This window comes from Orycteropus afer, unplaced genomic scaffold, assembly GCF_000298275.1.
Source record: "Orycteropus afer afer isolate SDZICR_OR568_19922 unplaced genomic scaffold, OryAfe1.0 scaffold00857, whole genome shotgun sequence".
Classification (NCBI taxonomy): Eukaryota; Metazoa; Chordata; class Mammalia; order Tubulidentata; family Orycteropodidae; genus Orycteropus; species Orycteropus afer.
The window spans coordinates 710048-724120 of NW_006922444.1; the positions used below are offsets into that span (position 1 = coordinate 710048).

Consider the following 14073-nt stretch of genomic DNA (forward strand, 5'->3'; position numbering starts at 1 on the left):
TGGGGGTGGGTGAAAGCCCATCAACTTTAGGCTTCAGCTCTGCCTCTTGTTCCTGGCCCACTGAAGCTGAAGGCTTCTCTTAACTCAGGTAGCTGCTGGCTGCTAAGGCTGACAAGCTCAAGGTTGAGAAATAAAATGGTACAGCCCCAAGATTATCAAACAACATGGCAGGCCACTAGTTCAAGTCAAGAAACAGTCCCAAGATCAGCAGACAATACAGCAGACTGCTGAATGAAGACTTGGCTACATGCAGGGTCCAAGAGTGCCAGAAAGTTCAGAGACCTTTCTCAAAACTTCTACATGTATACTGGAAGCAGACCACACCTCAATGGCTATTCCAGTAGATTCTACCATGGAGTTGATTACCAGTCTCATTATGGGAATAACCACCTCCAGATGCCCAGCCACTCAAGACCGGACCCAGCCAAGTTGCCATACAACTTAACTACCACATACATCCAGCTGGATGAATAAAAACATAATGGTGAAAAAGTGATTCCTTATTCACCACCACAATCTCTCTCTTCTGATTATTTTGGCTTGTGGAGTAGACTCTGAGCCTACCTGAGTTAGTGGACACTCTATGATGTCTGGGGAGCTATCTTCTCTGAAATGTTTGATATAAGTATTGACACAGTGCTGCAACGATTGGCTTATTCATGGCAAAGCTTGTGAGTAGGTTCAGGAATAGGTAATGTTTCTTTCTGCTGTACATAGGGTTACTTTGAGTTGGTCCTGATTTGATAGCACCTAGCAACAACAGTATAAATATTTGTCAGTTGAATGTATATATGAAATAGCAAGCTTATAATACATGATTTTTTAATATTTATCATTATTTTAGAGGTTAATTGTGTCTGATTCTGAAATTTCAACTACAAAAGAATAATTGGAAAAAAGATAGAAAAAATTTTTTTATACAGTATATGAAGAATAAGAAAACAATTGGATCAGGGTGAACTAAGAGAACTGTAAAAGATGAGTTCAGGATGTATCCTGTACTCAAGTCATCTTGGGTCTTCTTCTCCAAGGAAGGAAGTTAGATTTTATTGAATGTGTGATAGGGATCAACTGTAGAGGTTTTGAGCAGGATGGTAATATTATATGAATAAGATTTTAAATATATCTTCAGGTTTGCTTCAGGAGAATAGATTGTTGGAAGCAAGAATGAAAATAGACCTAGCTGGAAGCTATTGTAATAGGCCAGAGGAATAATGGGGAAAGAGTGAGAATGATTGCATTCATGTTATATTTTGAAAGTAGAGTCAATAAGATTAGTTAAGGTAGTGACACATAATGTGAGAAGAATAAAGGATGTAAGGAGATGTTTGGTCTGAACAAGAACATGCTAGGTGGTGCCTTTGACTGAGCTGGAGAACTGAGCTGAAGAAACAGATTTAATGTAGAATATTAAACATGCATTTTTATAAATACTAAATACTAAATTGACATTGGGAGCTCTGGTAGCATAGTGGCTAAGGCACTTGACTGGTAACCAGAAGGCTGGCGGTTCAAATCCACCAGCCACTCCTCGGAAGGAAGATGGGGCAATCTACTTCCGTATTGATACCGCCTCGGAAACCCAAGGAGGGGTCGCTACGAGTCGGGTCCGACTCGACGGCACCTAACAACAACAACAACAACAAATTGACATTAGATTGGAGATATCCATTAAGTAGTTGAAATGTAAATTTGAAAATTAGGGGAATTATAGGGTCTCAAGACACAAAATTGGGGTACTTCTGCATTTATAAGTCAAAAAAAAAAAAAAAAAAAAGAAGAAAGGCTCAAGAAAGACACTAAGAAAAAGCTTCCAGTGGGTTAGGAAGAAATCTAGAACAGTGGCTTTTGGTCTATAAATTTCCATCCATAAATTATTCTACCAAGTTTGAATATTTAAGTAACCCTAGGTAGTTCTCAAGTCTTATATTTTGTGACTTTATACATGACACACCTTCATGAAAATCATTTCCACCCTTTCTTGTTCTCTCACTTGCCTTTAAAACCTCAGCTAAAGCATTGCTTCTTCAGGGATGCCATTCCTGATCTCAATTTGAGTTCCTCCGCTAGACACCATTAGTATCAAGTGAATTAAATTATAATTACACTTATTGCATTGGTCTCTAACAGTCTGACCCCATCATTACGTATCACATCACTGAGTGTAGGGAACTGTATCTTATTCAACAGGTTATCTCAGTATCCATAATTGGTTTGACATAACTAGTGCTCCTTACACATTTTTAAATTTAATGAAAAATAAAAGACAAATATTATAATACTTTAAAAATGTCTTTATTGTTTTATAGATAAACTACTTATAATATATCAAACTATCACCTATAAAAGAACAGATGGAACCAATGAAAAATGTGACTTACTTTGTCCTCCTGGGACTCACACAGAATCCAAAGGAAAAGAATATACTTTTCATTATATTCTTGCTTTTCTACATTTTGACTGTGGTGGGAAACCTACTCATTGTGGTGACTGTAACTGTCAGTAAGTCCCTGGACTCACCCATGTACTTCTTTCTTGGAAGCTTATCATTTATGGATGTCACTTATTCATCAACCATCTCCCCAAAATTTATTTCAGACTTGTTCTTTGGGCAAACAACCATATCCTTTCAATCTTGTATGATTCAGCTCTTTACAGGACACTTATTTGGTGGATCAGAGATCTTTCTTCTATTGATGATGGCCTATGACCGCTATGTGGCCATCTGCAAGCCTTTGCATTATTTGGTTATCATGAGGCAACCAGTATGTATCATGCTGCTGACAGTGTCCTGGGTTGGAGGTTTTCTGCACTCAGTCATTCAACTTATCACTGTTTATGGGCTCCCATTCTGTGGTCCCAATGTCATTGATCACTTTTTCTGTGACATGTATCCTCTACTGAAACTTGCGTGCACTGACACTTATATCATTGGCTTATTAGTGGCAGCCAATGGAGGAGTAATCTGCACTGTTGTGTTTGTGCTATTACTCATTTCTTATGGTGTTATCTTGCACTCCCTAAAGAACCTTAGTCAGGAAGGGAGGCAAAAAGCCCTCTCCACTTGTGGTTCCCACATCACTGTGGTGGTCTTCTTCTTCGTTCCCTGTATTTTCTTGTATGCAAGACCTGCTAAGACTTTCCCCATTGACAAATCATTGAGTGTGTTTTACACAGTCATAACTCCTATGTTGAACCCATTAATCTACACTCTGAGAAACTCAGAGATGACAAATTCTATGAAGAAACTTTGGGGTAAAAAGTGACTTCAACTAAAAAATAATCACAACATAAAAGGATTTTATTCTTGAAATGGTGAAGTGAAAAGAAGATGATTTCTATATTTCAAGGTCATGTGCTCACTATTTGTCAAAAGCAGTTTGATATTGGCACATAGGTCTTTTGAGTAAATGCCCAGGCAGGAAATTATTTATTGCCATAAAAATATTTCATTGTGATTTATATTTTAACTACATGATTTTCGATCTTTAATGCACTGTCCTCATGAGGATTGTTTTTAAAATGCAGATTCCCAATCCAGTTGTATTTACATATCCACAATTTAAACCAATTACACAGATATTTATGAAGCAGGTGACCTATGCACTCAGTGAGCAATAGTATTATAGATTAGGTTCACATCTTCAGTCATTAATGGAGCCACCTTTTAAGGAATTTCCTGGGAAGTATCCTTCACAAAAAAAGTCATGAGAACTATGAAATTCTCAAATCTTCATAGTTTGTACAATGCAGGCTCTCCACTTTTGCATCACAAAACAAATATAAACTATTCTGGGCAAAAAGGGATATTTGGAGAGTATTTATTTTCCACCTTCTCTTTCTGTGCTTTCTAATCATCTGTCATGCAGATTTGATTTACTCTTTTTCTTTTTCTGTATCAAAAAGAATAAGCCTGCCATTTATTCTTGGTGCACTTGTTGGATGAAAACTTTTAATATGAACTAGTCATTCACATAGAGAGCCTTATTTATATGGTTTTGCTATGTGTGGAAGATTTTATGTATTGTATATTGATTGTATAATTTAGAGGAATGGATGGTTAAGAGCATTGTTTCTGAGTAAGACAGTATCAACTTAAAATCTTACTTTTGCCATTTATGGTGTGAACTTTGGCAAAACACAACCTTATTAAATTGAAGAGGAGTGACAGAGTGAAAGCAGGAAGAAATAAGATAATCCTTATAAAGCTTAATTGTACTAAATGGTCAATAAATTTTAACTATTACAAATATTATTTATTATGGGAGTTTCTGAAATTATAATGAAACTACTGAACTGGCTGCATTATTTTTTTAACTTTAGAAGGGTGATCCATCCTTTCTCTGTCCCTCCTGTGATGAACACTCTGAAATCTCACTGGCCTGGTAGGAGATCTTGGGGCTACAATTGGTTCCAACATCCTGGATATTCCTGAATCTTTGTCTCCTGCATTTCTGATCTCCTTTGGCCCAAGGGCTTATGGCTGATATATCTATGAGTTTGATTTTGTCCTGATAAACTCTGTTTAAAAGATCAAGGAGTCAGTTTACTGTGAACCAGAATATAAACATACTCAATTTGTTCATCTACCTTCATAATTTTAGTCATTCATTCAATATTTCTTATGCACCAGATATTGTGCTATTATTATATCTAGTAGACAAGTGCTTAATGGAATATGACTTTAACAAATAGAAGTCTCTACCAAATATTCAGTTTTTTAAAAATTTGATCCATTATTCTTTCTGGTGGGTTGTCAACTTTATATGGGTGACATGAGCAATACATGAGTCCATAATAAAATTTGACATCATGTCCTAATCTTCATTACCTACTAATCGAGATTAAGTTGCCTATTATTTCACAGTGCTAATGTAGTTAGATACCGTAATGTTACTGGCAAAAAATGACCATAAATTGTGGTATATTAAAATTAGTTTAGAAATCAGCAAAAATAATTAGATTATTAGTTATAGATAATGAACTAATATATTCAATGTTTCCAGCACACTTCCTGGCTCAGTAAGTGAAAGCTGTTATAATTATCTAACTGTTCTATCATTGCTTGGCAATGTATCGTAACAATTAAGAGCATGGCCTGTGAAATTGATCAGACTCCAGTCCCTGGTTCTGGAAACATATCTGTTTTGGTACCATCCTTTTTTCTCAATTCCTTACCTGTAAAAAGGGACAATAGAAATGCTGGTCTCCAAAAAAGTAGCATTAGCCCAAGGATAAAGCTGAGAAGGCTGCCAGGAAGGGACAGGAAAAGAAAGATGAGTGGAAACATTAAATACAGGAAGGAAGCAGTAAGAATGTTGCTTACATTGTGGGGATTGCAATCAATGTAAAAATCAAAATGTGTATGAATTGTTGAATGGAAAACCAATTTGCTCTTTAAACTTTCACCCAAATCACAATAAAAAGTGAAAAAAAGAAAAAAAAAAGTGTTGTGATCTCTTGGCACTTGTTATAGAGATGTTTCCTCAATAACAATAAATTGTATTATACCATGTTTTATTGAAGAGAAAGCTTATGCCTCCATTCACCTGGATCTTGCTGTTGTTGTTGTTGTTATGTGCCGTCAAGTCGGACCTGATTCATAGTGACCCCTCCTTGGGTTTCCGAGGTGATATCACTACAGAAGTAGATTGCCCAACCTTCCTCCCGAGGAGTGGCTAGTGGGTTTGAACCGCCAGCCTTCTGGTTAGCAGTCAAGTGCCTTAGGCATTATGCTACTAAATCTACATTTGGGAAAACTTCAAGTATGCAAAGAATGCTCTCTGGTTAAGTTTCCTCTCTTTGCCTGCATCTATTTCTAACCTGCTAATTCCCAAATCTATGAATTGTAAAGATCAGTTTTTCTCTATATCTCACATGTATTTCTTTCTGAGATCCTTGTCAATATTCTTCTAATGCTTTCCTCAGCTGAGGAAATTTTAGACTCTAGAGATATTTATTTGATACTTGTAATAGCTTTCCTACTGCATAATTTTATAATGGCATTTTCCATATGGGAATTTCTGAAAGTATAGATTAAAAGATTTAACATAGGGGTTATGATCATGTAGAAAACAGCAACTACTTTGCCAACAGGTAAAATAGTATGTTTCCTGTACACATGTACACACACACAAACATGGAGAGCACAAATAATAAGATGACCACTGTGAAGTGGGAAACACAAGTTGAGAGGGCTTTGTGCCTCCCCTCTAAGCTGTGGTCTTTAAGGCATATAGGATGACCACAGAGAAGACCAGCAAGAGCAGAAAATTTAACAAGCAGATGAACTCACTATTGACAGCAGCAAAGAGCCCTAGAATGTGTGTATCAGTGCAGGCAAGATTGAGCAAAGGGTTCACATCACATATAAAGTGATCTATGATGTTAGGGCCACAGAATGGTAATTGAAACATGAAAAGAATCTGTATGGTTGCATGAAGAAAGCCTGCAACCCATGAGACTCCAATTAGCAGACCACACACTCTCCAGTTCATGATGGTTGTGTAGTGCAAGGGCTCCAGATGGACACATAATGGTCATAAACCATCACAATGAGGAGGATGACCTCAGCACCTCCAAAGAAATGTTCTTCAAAGACTCGAGTTATACATCCATTGAATGGAATGGTCTTCTCTTCATGGAGTGAATCTACAATCTCTTCATGGATATTGACAGAGGAATAGCAAGCATCGATAAAGGAGAGATAGGCCAGGAAAAAGTATATGGGGGATCCCAATAATGTGCTGGTGGTGATGGTGACCACAATGAACATGTTTCCAATCACAGCGATGATATAGACAATCAAAAATACAGTGAACATGACTTTCTGCATCTTTGGATTTTCCATAAGTCCCAGTAGAACAAATTCTGTAACATTATTGTTATTCTCCATGTATTTCATGTGACAATTAATCATATTACCTGCAAGATAAACAATTTTTGTTAATATAATCTCGAATTTATTAAGGTTTTTCATTTTAATAAATAATAAATATCTTGAGTATATTGATTTGTAAGTTTTTGATTTTTCTTGAGAGTTAAATACAGTCTAGAAGGTTTTTTTTTTTTTTTTCTTTCATGTAGTAAATATATATGTAACGAAACATTTACCACTTCAACATTCTTCCTCTGTATAATTCAGTGGCATTGACTTAGGTCCATTTTGTTGCTTAATCATTTATGTAAGTCCTTTCCTAAATTTTTCATCACCCTTAACAGGAGCTCAGTGTTCCCTAGGCATTGAGTCCTCTTTTCTTTCTCCCTCTGCCAGCCACTGTTAACCACTAATAAATTTTAGTCTCTATGCACTTGCCTGTTCTTGATCCCCACCACTCATCTGTCAGTTTGTTGCACTGTTCTGGTTTGAGTGTTGCTGTGAGGCTGGAGTCTATGAAGTCTATGGCAAGAAATTTGCCACTGGTATTTCAAATACCAGCAAGGTCACCCGTGGTGGGCAGGTTTCAGTGGAGCTTCCAGACTAAGACAGTCTCAGAAGAAGGAAAGGGCCATCCATTTCTCAAAGAATTAGCCTGGTGAAAACCTTATGAATAGCAGTGAAACAACGTCTGCTATATTACTGGAAAATTTTATGAATAGGCCTCACAGATTGTATGATATAGTGCAGGAATATGAGCTCCTCAGGTTGGAAGGTGATTAAAATACAACTGGAGAAGAGCTGCCTCTTCAAAGTAGAGTCGACCTTAATGGCATGGATGGAGTAAGCATTTAGGACCTCCATTTGCTGATGTGGCATGATTCAAAATGGGAAGAAACAACTGAAAGCATTTGTTAATAATTGGAACATGGAATGTACAAAGTATGAATCTAGGAAAATTGGAAGTTGTCAGAAATGAAATGGAATGCATAAAGATCAGTATCCTAGGCATTAGTGAGCTGTAATGGGCTGGTTTTGGCCATTTTTGGATCAGATAACCATATGATCTACTATGCTGACAATGACAAATTGAAGAGGAATGATGTGGCATTCATCGTCACAAAAAAAGTTTCAAGATCTATCCTGAAGTACAATGTTGTCAGTGATAGGATAATATCCATACACCTAAAAGAAAGACCAGTTAATAGTACTATTATTCAAATTTACCAAAGCCAATGATGAAGAAATTGAAGATTTTTACCAACATCTGCAGTCTAAAACTGACCAAGCATGCAATCAAGATATATTGATTGTTACTGGTGATTGGGATGCAAAAGTTGGAAACAAAGAAGAATCATCAGTAGTTGGAACATATGGCCTTGGTGATAGAAATGATGCTGGAGATTTCCTGGTAGAATTTTGCAGGACCAATGACTATTCATGGCAAATGCCTTTCTTCAGCAGCATAAACCACAGCTATACATGTGGACCTCACCAGATGGGATACACAGGACACAGATCAACTACATCTGTGGAAAGAGATGACGGAGAAACTCAATGTCAACCAAAACAAGGCCAAGAGCTGACTCTGGAACAGACCATCAATTGCTCATATGCAAGTTCAAGATGAAGCTGAAGACAATTAAAACAAGACCACAAGAGCTAAAATACAATCTTGATTATATCCCTTCTGAATTTAGAGACAATTTGAAGAAAAGATTTGACACATTAAACACTAGTGACCAAAACCAGACAAATTGTGGGATGACATTAAGAACATGATACATAAAGAAAGCAAAGGTCATTAAAAAGACAGGAAAGAAACAAAAGACCAGAATGGATGTCAGAAGAAACTCTGAAATTTGCTCTTGAACAGAGAATAGCTAAAGCAAATTGAAAAAGTGGCAAGATAAAAGACCTGCACAGAAGATTCCAAAGAGCAGCTCTAGAAGACAAAGTCAGTTATTATAAGAAAGTGCACAGACTTGGAGTTAGAAAACCAAAAGGGAAGAACACACTGAGCATTTCTCAAGCTGAAAGAACTGGAGAAACAATTCAAGCCTTTAGTTGCAATATTGAAAGATTCTGTGGAGAAAATATTGAATGATTCAAGAAACATCAAAAGAAGATGGAAGGAATACACAGAGTCACTGAACCAAAAGGAATTTGTCTATGTATTTCATAGACAAATATTATGTATTTCAGGAGGTGATATATGATAAAGAACCAATGGTATTGAAGGAAGAAGTTGAAGCTTCACTAAAGGAATTGGTGAAAAACAGGCTCCAGGAATTAATGGAATACCCACTGAGATGTTTCAACAAATGGACATTGCACTGAAGGCACTTACTTGTCTATGCCAAGAAATTTGCAAGACAATTACCTGGCCAACTGACTGGAAGAGATCTATATTTATACCCATTTCAAAGAAAGACGATCCAACAGAATGTGGAAATTATCGAACTATATAATTAATATCAAATGCAAGGAAAATTTTGCCGAAGATAAAAAAAAAAAAAAATGGTTGCAGCAGTATATTGACAGGAACCTTCCAGAATTAAGGCTGGATTCAGGAAAGGAATTCAGGGATGAGGGATATCATTGCTGATGTCAGATGGATCTTGGCTGAAAGGAAAGAATACCAGAAAAATATTTACTTGTGTTTTATTGACTATGCAAAAACTTTGGACATTGTGGATCATAACAAATTATGGGTAACATTGAGAAGAATGGGATTTCTATAACACTTAATTGTGCTCATGGGGAACGTGTACATAGACCAGGAGGCTGTTGTTTGAACAGAACAAGGGGATACTGCATGGTTTTAAATCAGGAAGAGAGTATGTCAGGGTTGTATCCTTTTCCCATACTTGTTCAATCAGTATGCTGAGCAAATGACACAAGAAGCTGGGCTGTATGAAGAAGAATGCAGCATCAGGATTGGAGGAAGACTCATTAACAACCTGCGGGATGCATGAGACACAACATTGTTTGCTGAAAGTGAAGATGACCAATTGCTAAAAATTGAAAAAAAAAAAAAAGTGTAGATTACTTGAACACTTACTGATGAAGATTGAAGACTACAGTCTGCAGTATAGTTTATACATCAACATAAAGCAAAGTTCCTCACAACTAGTCTAATAAGCAGCATCATGATAAATGGAGAAAAGATTGAAGTTGTCAAAGATTTCCTATCACTTGATTCCACAATCAACACCAATAGAAGCAGCGGTCAAGAAATCAGACGATGTATTGCACTGGGAAAATCTGCTGCAAAAAACCTCTTTAAAGTGCTGACGAGCAAAGATGTCTCTTTGAAGATTAAGGTGCACCTCACTCAAACCATGGTATTTTTAGGAGCTTCATATGCATGTGAAAACTGGACAATTAATAAGGAAGACCAAAGAAGAGTTGATGCTTTTGAGAGAGATATTAGCAAAGAATTCTGAAAGTATTGTGGACTGCCAGAAGAAGGAACAAATGTGTCTTGAAGTGTAGCTGGAAAGCTCCTTGGAAGCGAGAACGGCCAGACTTCATCTCACCTACTTTGGTCATGTTGTCAGAAGGGACCACTCCCTAGAGAAGCATATCATGCTTGGTAAAGAGGAGGGTTAGTGAAAAAGGGGAAGGCCCCCAACAAGGTGGATTGACACAGTGACTGCAGCAATGGGCTCAGGTATAGCAAGGATTGTGGGATGGCACAGGACTGGGCACTGTTTCGTTCTGTTTCACACAGGGGTGCCAGGAGTTAGAGCCGACTCAATGGCACCTAACACAAACAACAACATTCCAGATATTTCATATGAATCAGATCAATATTTGTCCTTTTGTGACTGACTTATTTTTCTCAGCATGTTTTCCAGGCTACCCTTTTGTTACAGCCTGTATCAGGACTTGGATTCTCTTCATGGCTGACTAATATCCTTCTTTTCCCAGTTGTGCTGTGAGTGCAAATTTACAAAGCAAGTTTGTTTTACATTCAACAGTTCATGCACATTTGATTTCAAGCCCCTGTTACCATCCCCAACAATAAAAATTCTCCTCCCCTCCCTCCTTGTAACTACCCCCTCCCTGTGCCCTTAACTATGCCTTCCTGTCTGTCCAGCTTTCCCTCTATGTGAATGCTGCCCCTCTTGTGTCTCATGGCTGATTTATCTAAGGGGTTCATCACCCAGGGATAGGTGTTCTGCATGTATGTCTTTCTACTGTTGGGCTGAGAGCCAATCCATGGGTGTGAGCCCATTTCTAGAACCAAAGGGTAACCTGGGGTCATAGTCTCAGGGATTCCACCAGTCTTTACCTGACCAGTAATTCTGGCCATTTTTGTGTTTTTAAATTTTTGTTCCACATTTTTCCTCCTACTTGATCCAGGATCTCCAGTTTTGATTCCTTTCCAAGTGGTTGGCATTGGTAGCCAGGCATCATCTAGTTCTTCTGGTTTGTGATCATGAAGACTGAGGTCCTTGTGGCCCATCCTATCCTTAGACTAAATGTTTTCAGATACCTTTGATTTTCTTCACTCTTCTTTGCTCCAGATGAGAGGAGACCAATAGTTGCATCTTAGATGGCTGCTCAAAAGCTTTTAAGATCCCAATTGCTACTCACCAAAGTAGGTTGTAGAACAAGATTTTTATGTACTATGATGTCCCCCTAGACAATGGTTCTGAGTCATCAGGCCTGGTTATTCTCTCTCTCATGGTGTTTGGTTGTCTCTGAGAAGTTACTCCAACTCTTTCTTCTGTTGTTTCTGTAATGTAATTTTGTAGCACAAGTGCATATGCAAAATTACCTTCAGCCAAATCTATCCTTTGTCTAGGGTATATTCCTGTTCACCTACTGCCACTTGATCTTCTCACCTGTCCATGCGTTTATCCATGGCCTGGTGTTTGGTGTTAGTGGTAATGCAGTATTGTGCATGTACTAGTATTTGCCTCTGTTGTCTATTTCTTATGTGCACATTTCAGTGTCCTTCCTTTCCCTCATGTTATCGTGTTGGTCGCAGACTCTTTCCATAGAGTCCCTCTCCTCACCCAAATCAACATATGACCCCCAACTGGTCTGACATTTCCCCTTCTCTTCTCTTTTATCCCAGTAATCAACAAAGTGAATTTCCTTCCCTGAGTAAACCTTTCCTTGACTTTTGACATTAATGGGCTCATACAATATTTATCCTCCTGCGATTGACTTATTTCACTCAGCATATTGTACTCCAAATTTATCCATGTTGTCAGATGATTCTTGTATTCTTCATTTGAAAAATATCCCATTTTCTGTATGTACCACATGCTATTTGTACATTCATCTATTGATGGACATTTAGGCTGTTTCCTTCTTTTGTCTTTTGTGAATAGTTATAGAAAGAACTTGGGAATACAATTTTCTGTATTTCTGTTTGTTTTTTTCATTTTTGGTATACAACTAGGAATTGTGAATTCTTGAAGATTACTCAAACTGCTTTCTATGTTAAAATTTTGTTAAGAATGTAAGCATGAGGGACTTCTGTAAAAACACAGTACAAAGATCATCTGTGTACACTTTGAAGTAGTTGAGAGTACATACATAAGTGGCTGAGCCATGGATATACAGTGAAGTAATCTTTCTTTTACTCTTTAGAAAATAGAGACCATGCAACAATTTTTGTGAATGTGAGTGGAAGGATATAGGATAATTTGAGGAAAGAGAAGCCTTGGGATATTACTCTAGTTGTTGTTGTTGTTATGTGCCATCGAGTCGAACCGACTCATAGTGACCCCTCCTAGGGTTTCCAAGGCAGTATCACTATGGAAGTAGATTGCCCCATCTTCCTTCTGAGGAGTGGCTGATTGGTTTGAACCACCAGCCTTCTGGTTAGCAGTCAAGTGCCTTAGCCACTATGCTATTATTCTAGTAAAGGCTTTTATTTGTTTTGAATGAGGTTCAGTAAGGTGGTGGAAGTCAGAAGCAGGAACACTAGTTAGCCAACTATTTATAGAAGTTGACACAGGAATACAGAACATTGGTGATGGGGATAAAAAGAGAGGTTATAAGAACCACTGGAAAAGAACTCATGATGCTTACCATCTAAATCCAATATACCTTATACTATCTAATACTACATACATCTTAATGATGGTTGCTGTGTACATTGTAGCACCAAGGGCTTTGCACAAGTGATTCCATTTTATCCTTACAAGAACTTCTATGGTTGCTATTATTTCAGCCATTTTATAGATGAGACAATTTCAGTGACTAATGTTAATATTTATAATAACAATGAAAATATGAAATAAAAGTTACTGAGCACTTGTTGTTGTTGTTGTGTGCTGTTGAGTCGGACCCGACTCGTAGTATGTTTTAAGTGTTTTGCCAATATATGCTCATGAATCCTTATTACACACTTATGAGATTGTTACCACTACCTTTTTTACATGTATTTGAAACACGAGGAAATAGAAGATCAGATATGTTAAGAATTTGTCCCTGAGTCAAGTGGCTAATAAAGGGCAGAGGCAAGTTTATGTAAAGTAATTTCATCAGTAGCATATATAGATATGTTGTTGTTATATGCGTCGAGTCAGCCCTGACTCATAGCGACCCCTCCTTGGGTTTCCGAGGCAGTATCACTACGGAAGTAGGATTGCCCAACCTTCCTTCTGAGGAGTGATATATATATATAGATAGAGAAATAAATAACATCTTGGAATTTCCAAATATTAAGAGAACTATAGTACATTCATTCATTGAAGGGCTTCTTCATCTTGACTTCCTCAGCCCTGGTGGCGTTGTGTGTCACTGAGTCAATTTCAACTCATGCTGATCTTTTATGACAGAGTAGAATTGCTATATAGTGTTTCCTGGGCTGTGAATTTTACTGGAGCAGCTTTCCAGGTCTTTTACCCTACTGATTGTCTGCTGGGTTCAAACTACAGAGTTTTTGGTTTGAAGCTGAGCACTTAAACATGGCACCACTAGCCTCTTTAACCCCTTTATCCCTTCTCTAATTCCTGGGCAACTCATGGCCCCAAAAGTCTTCTGAAAAAATGCTGAAAGACAGTTACAGTGGCTAAATGTATTGGTTTTAGATGCAGAAAGACCAGATCTAGAATCTTTCATTTGCAATTGTTTAATACCAAAACCAGGAAAAGACATCACCCAAAAGGAAAACTACAGACCAATATCCCTCATGAATATAGATGCAAAAATCTTCAACAAAATCC

The 14073-nt window shown here is 37.5% G+C and overlaps 1 protein-coding gene and 1 pseudogene across 1 annotated transcript; one reads left to right on the forward strand and one right to left on the reverse strand.

Annotated features, from left to right (window-relative positions):
- The first annotated feature begins 2354 nt into the window (after positions 1 to 2354).
- On the forward strand, positions 2355 to 3266 carry LOC103212144 (olfactory receptor 4A47-like). The gene has a single exon (XM_007958144.1). The coding sequence runs from the start codon at positions 2355 to 2357 to the stop codon at positions 3264 to 3266; it is 912 nt and encodes a 303-aa protein (XP_007956335.1).
- Positions 3267 to 5956: 2690 nt separating this feature from the next.
- On the reverse strand, positions 5957 to 6895 carry LOC103212145 (annotated as a pseudogene).
- Between the last annotated feature and the right edge of the window lie 7178 nt (positions 6896 to 14073).

Bases quoted from the DNA above. Each gene is read 5' to 3' on its own strand.
- LOC103212144 (XM_007958144.1), top strand. From the start codon at position 2,355: ATGGAACCAATGAAAAATGTGACTTACTTTGTCCTCCTGGGACTCACA.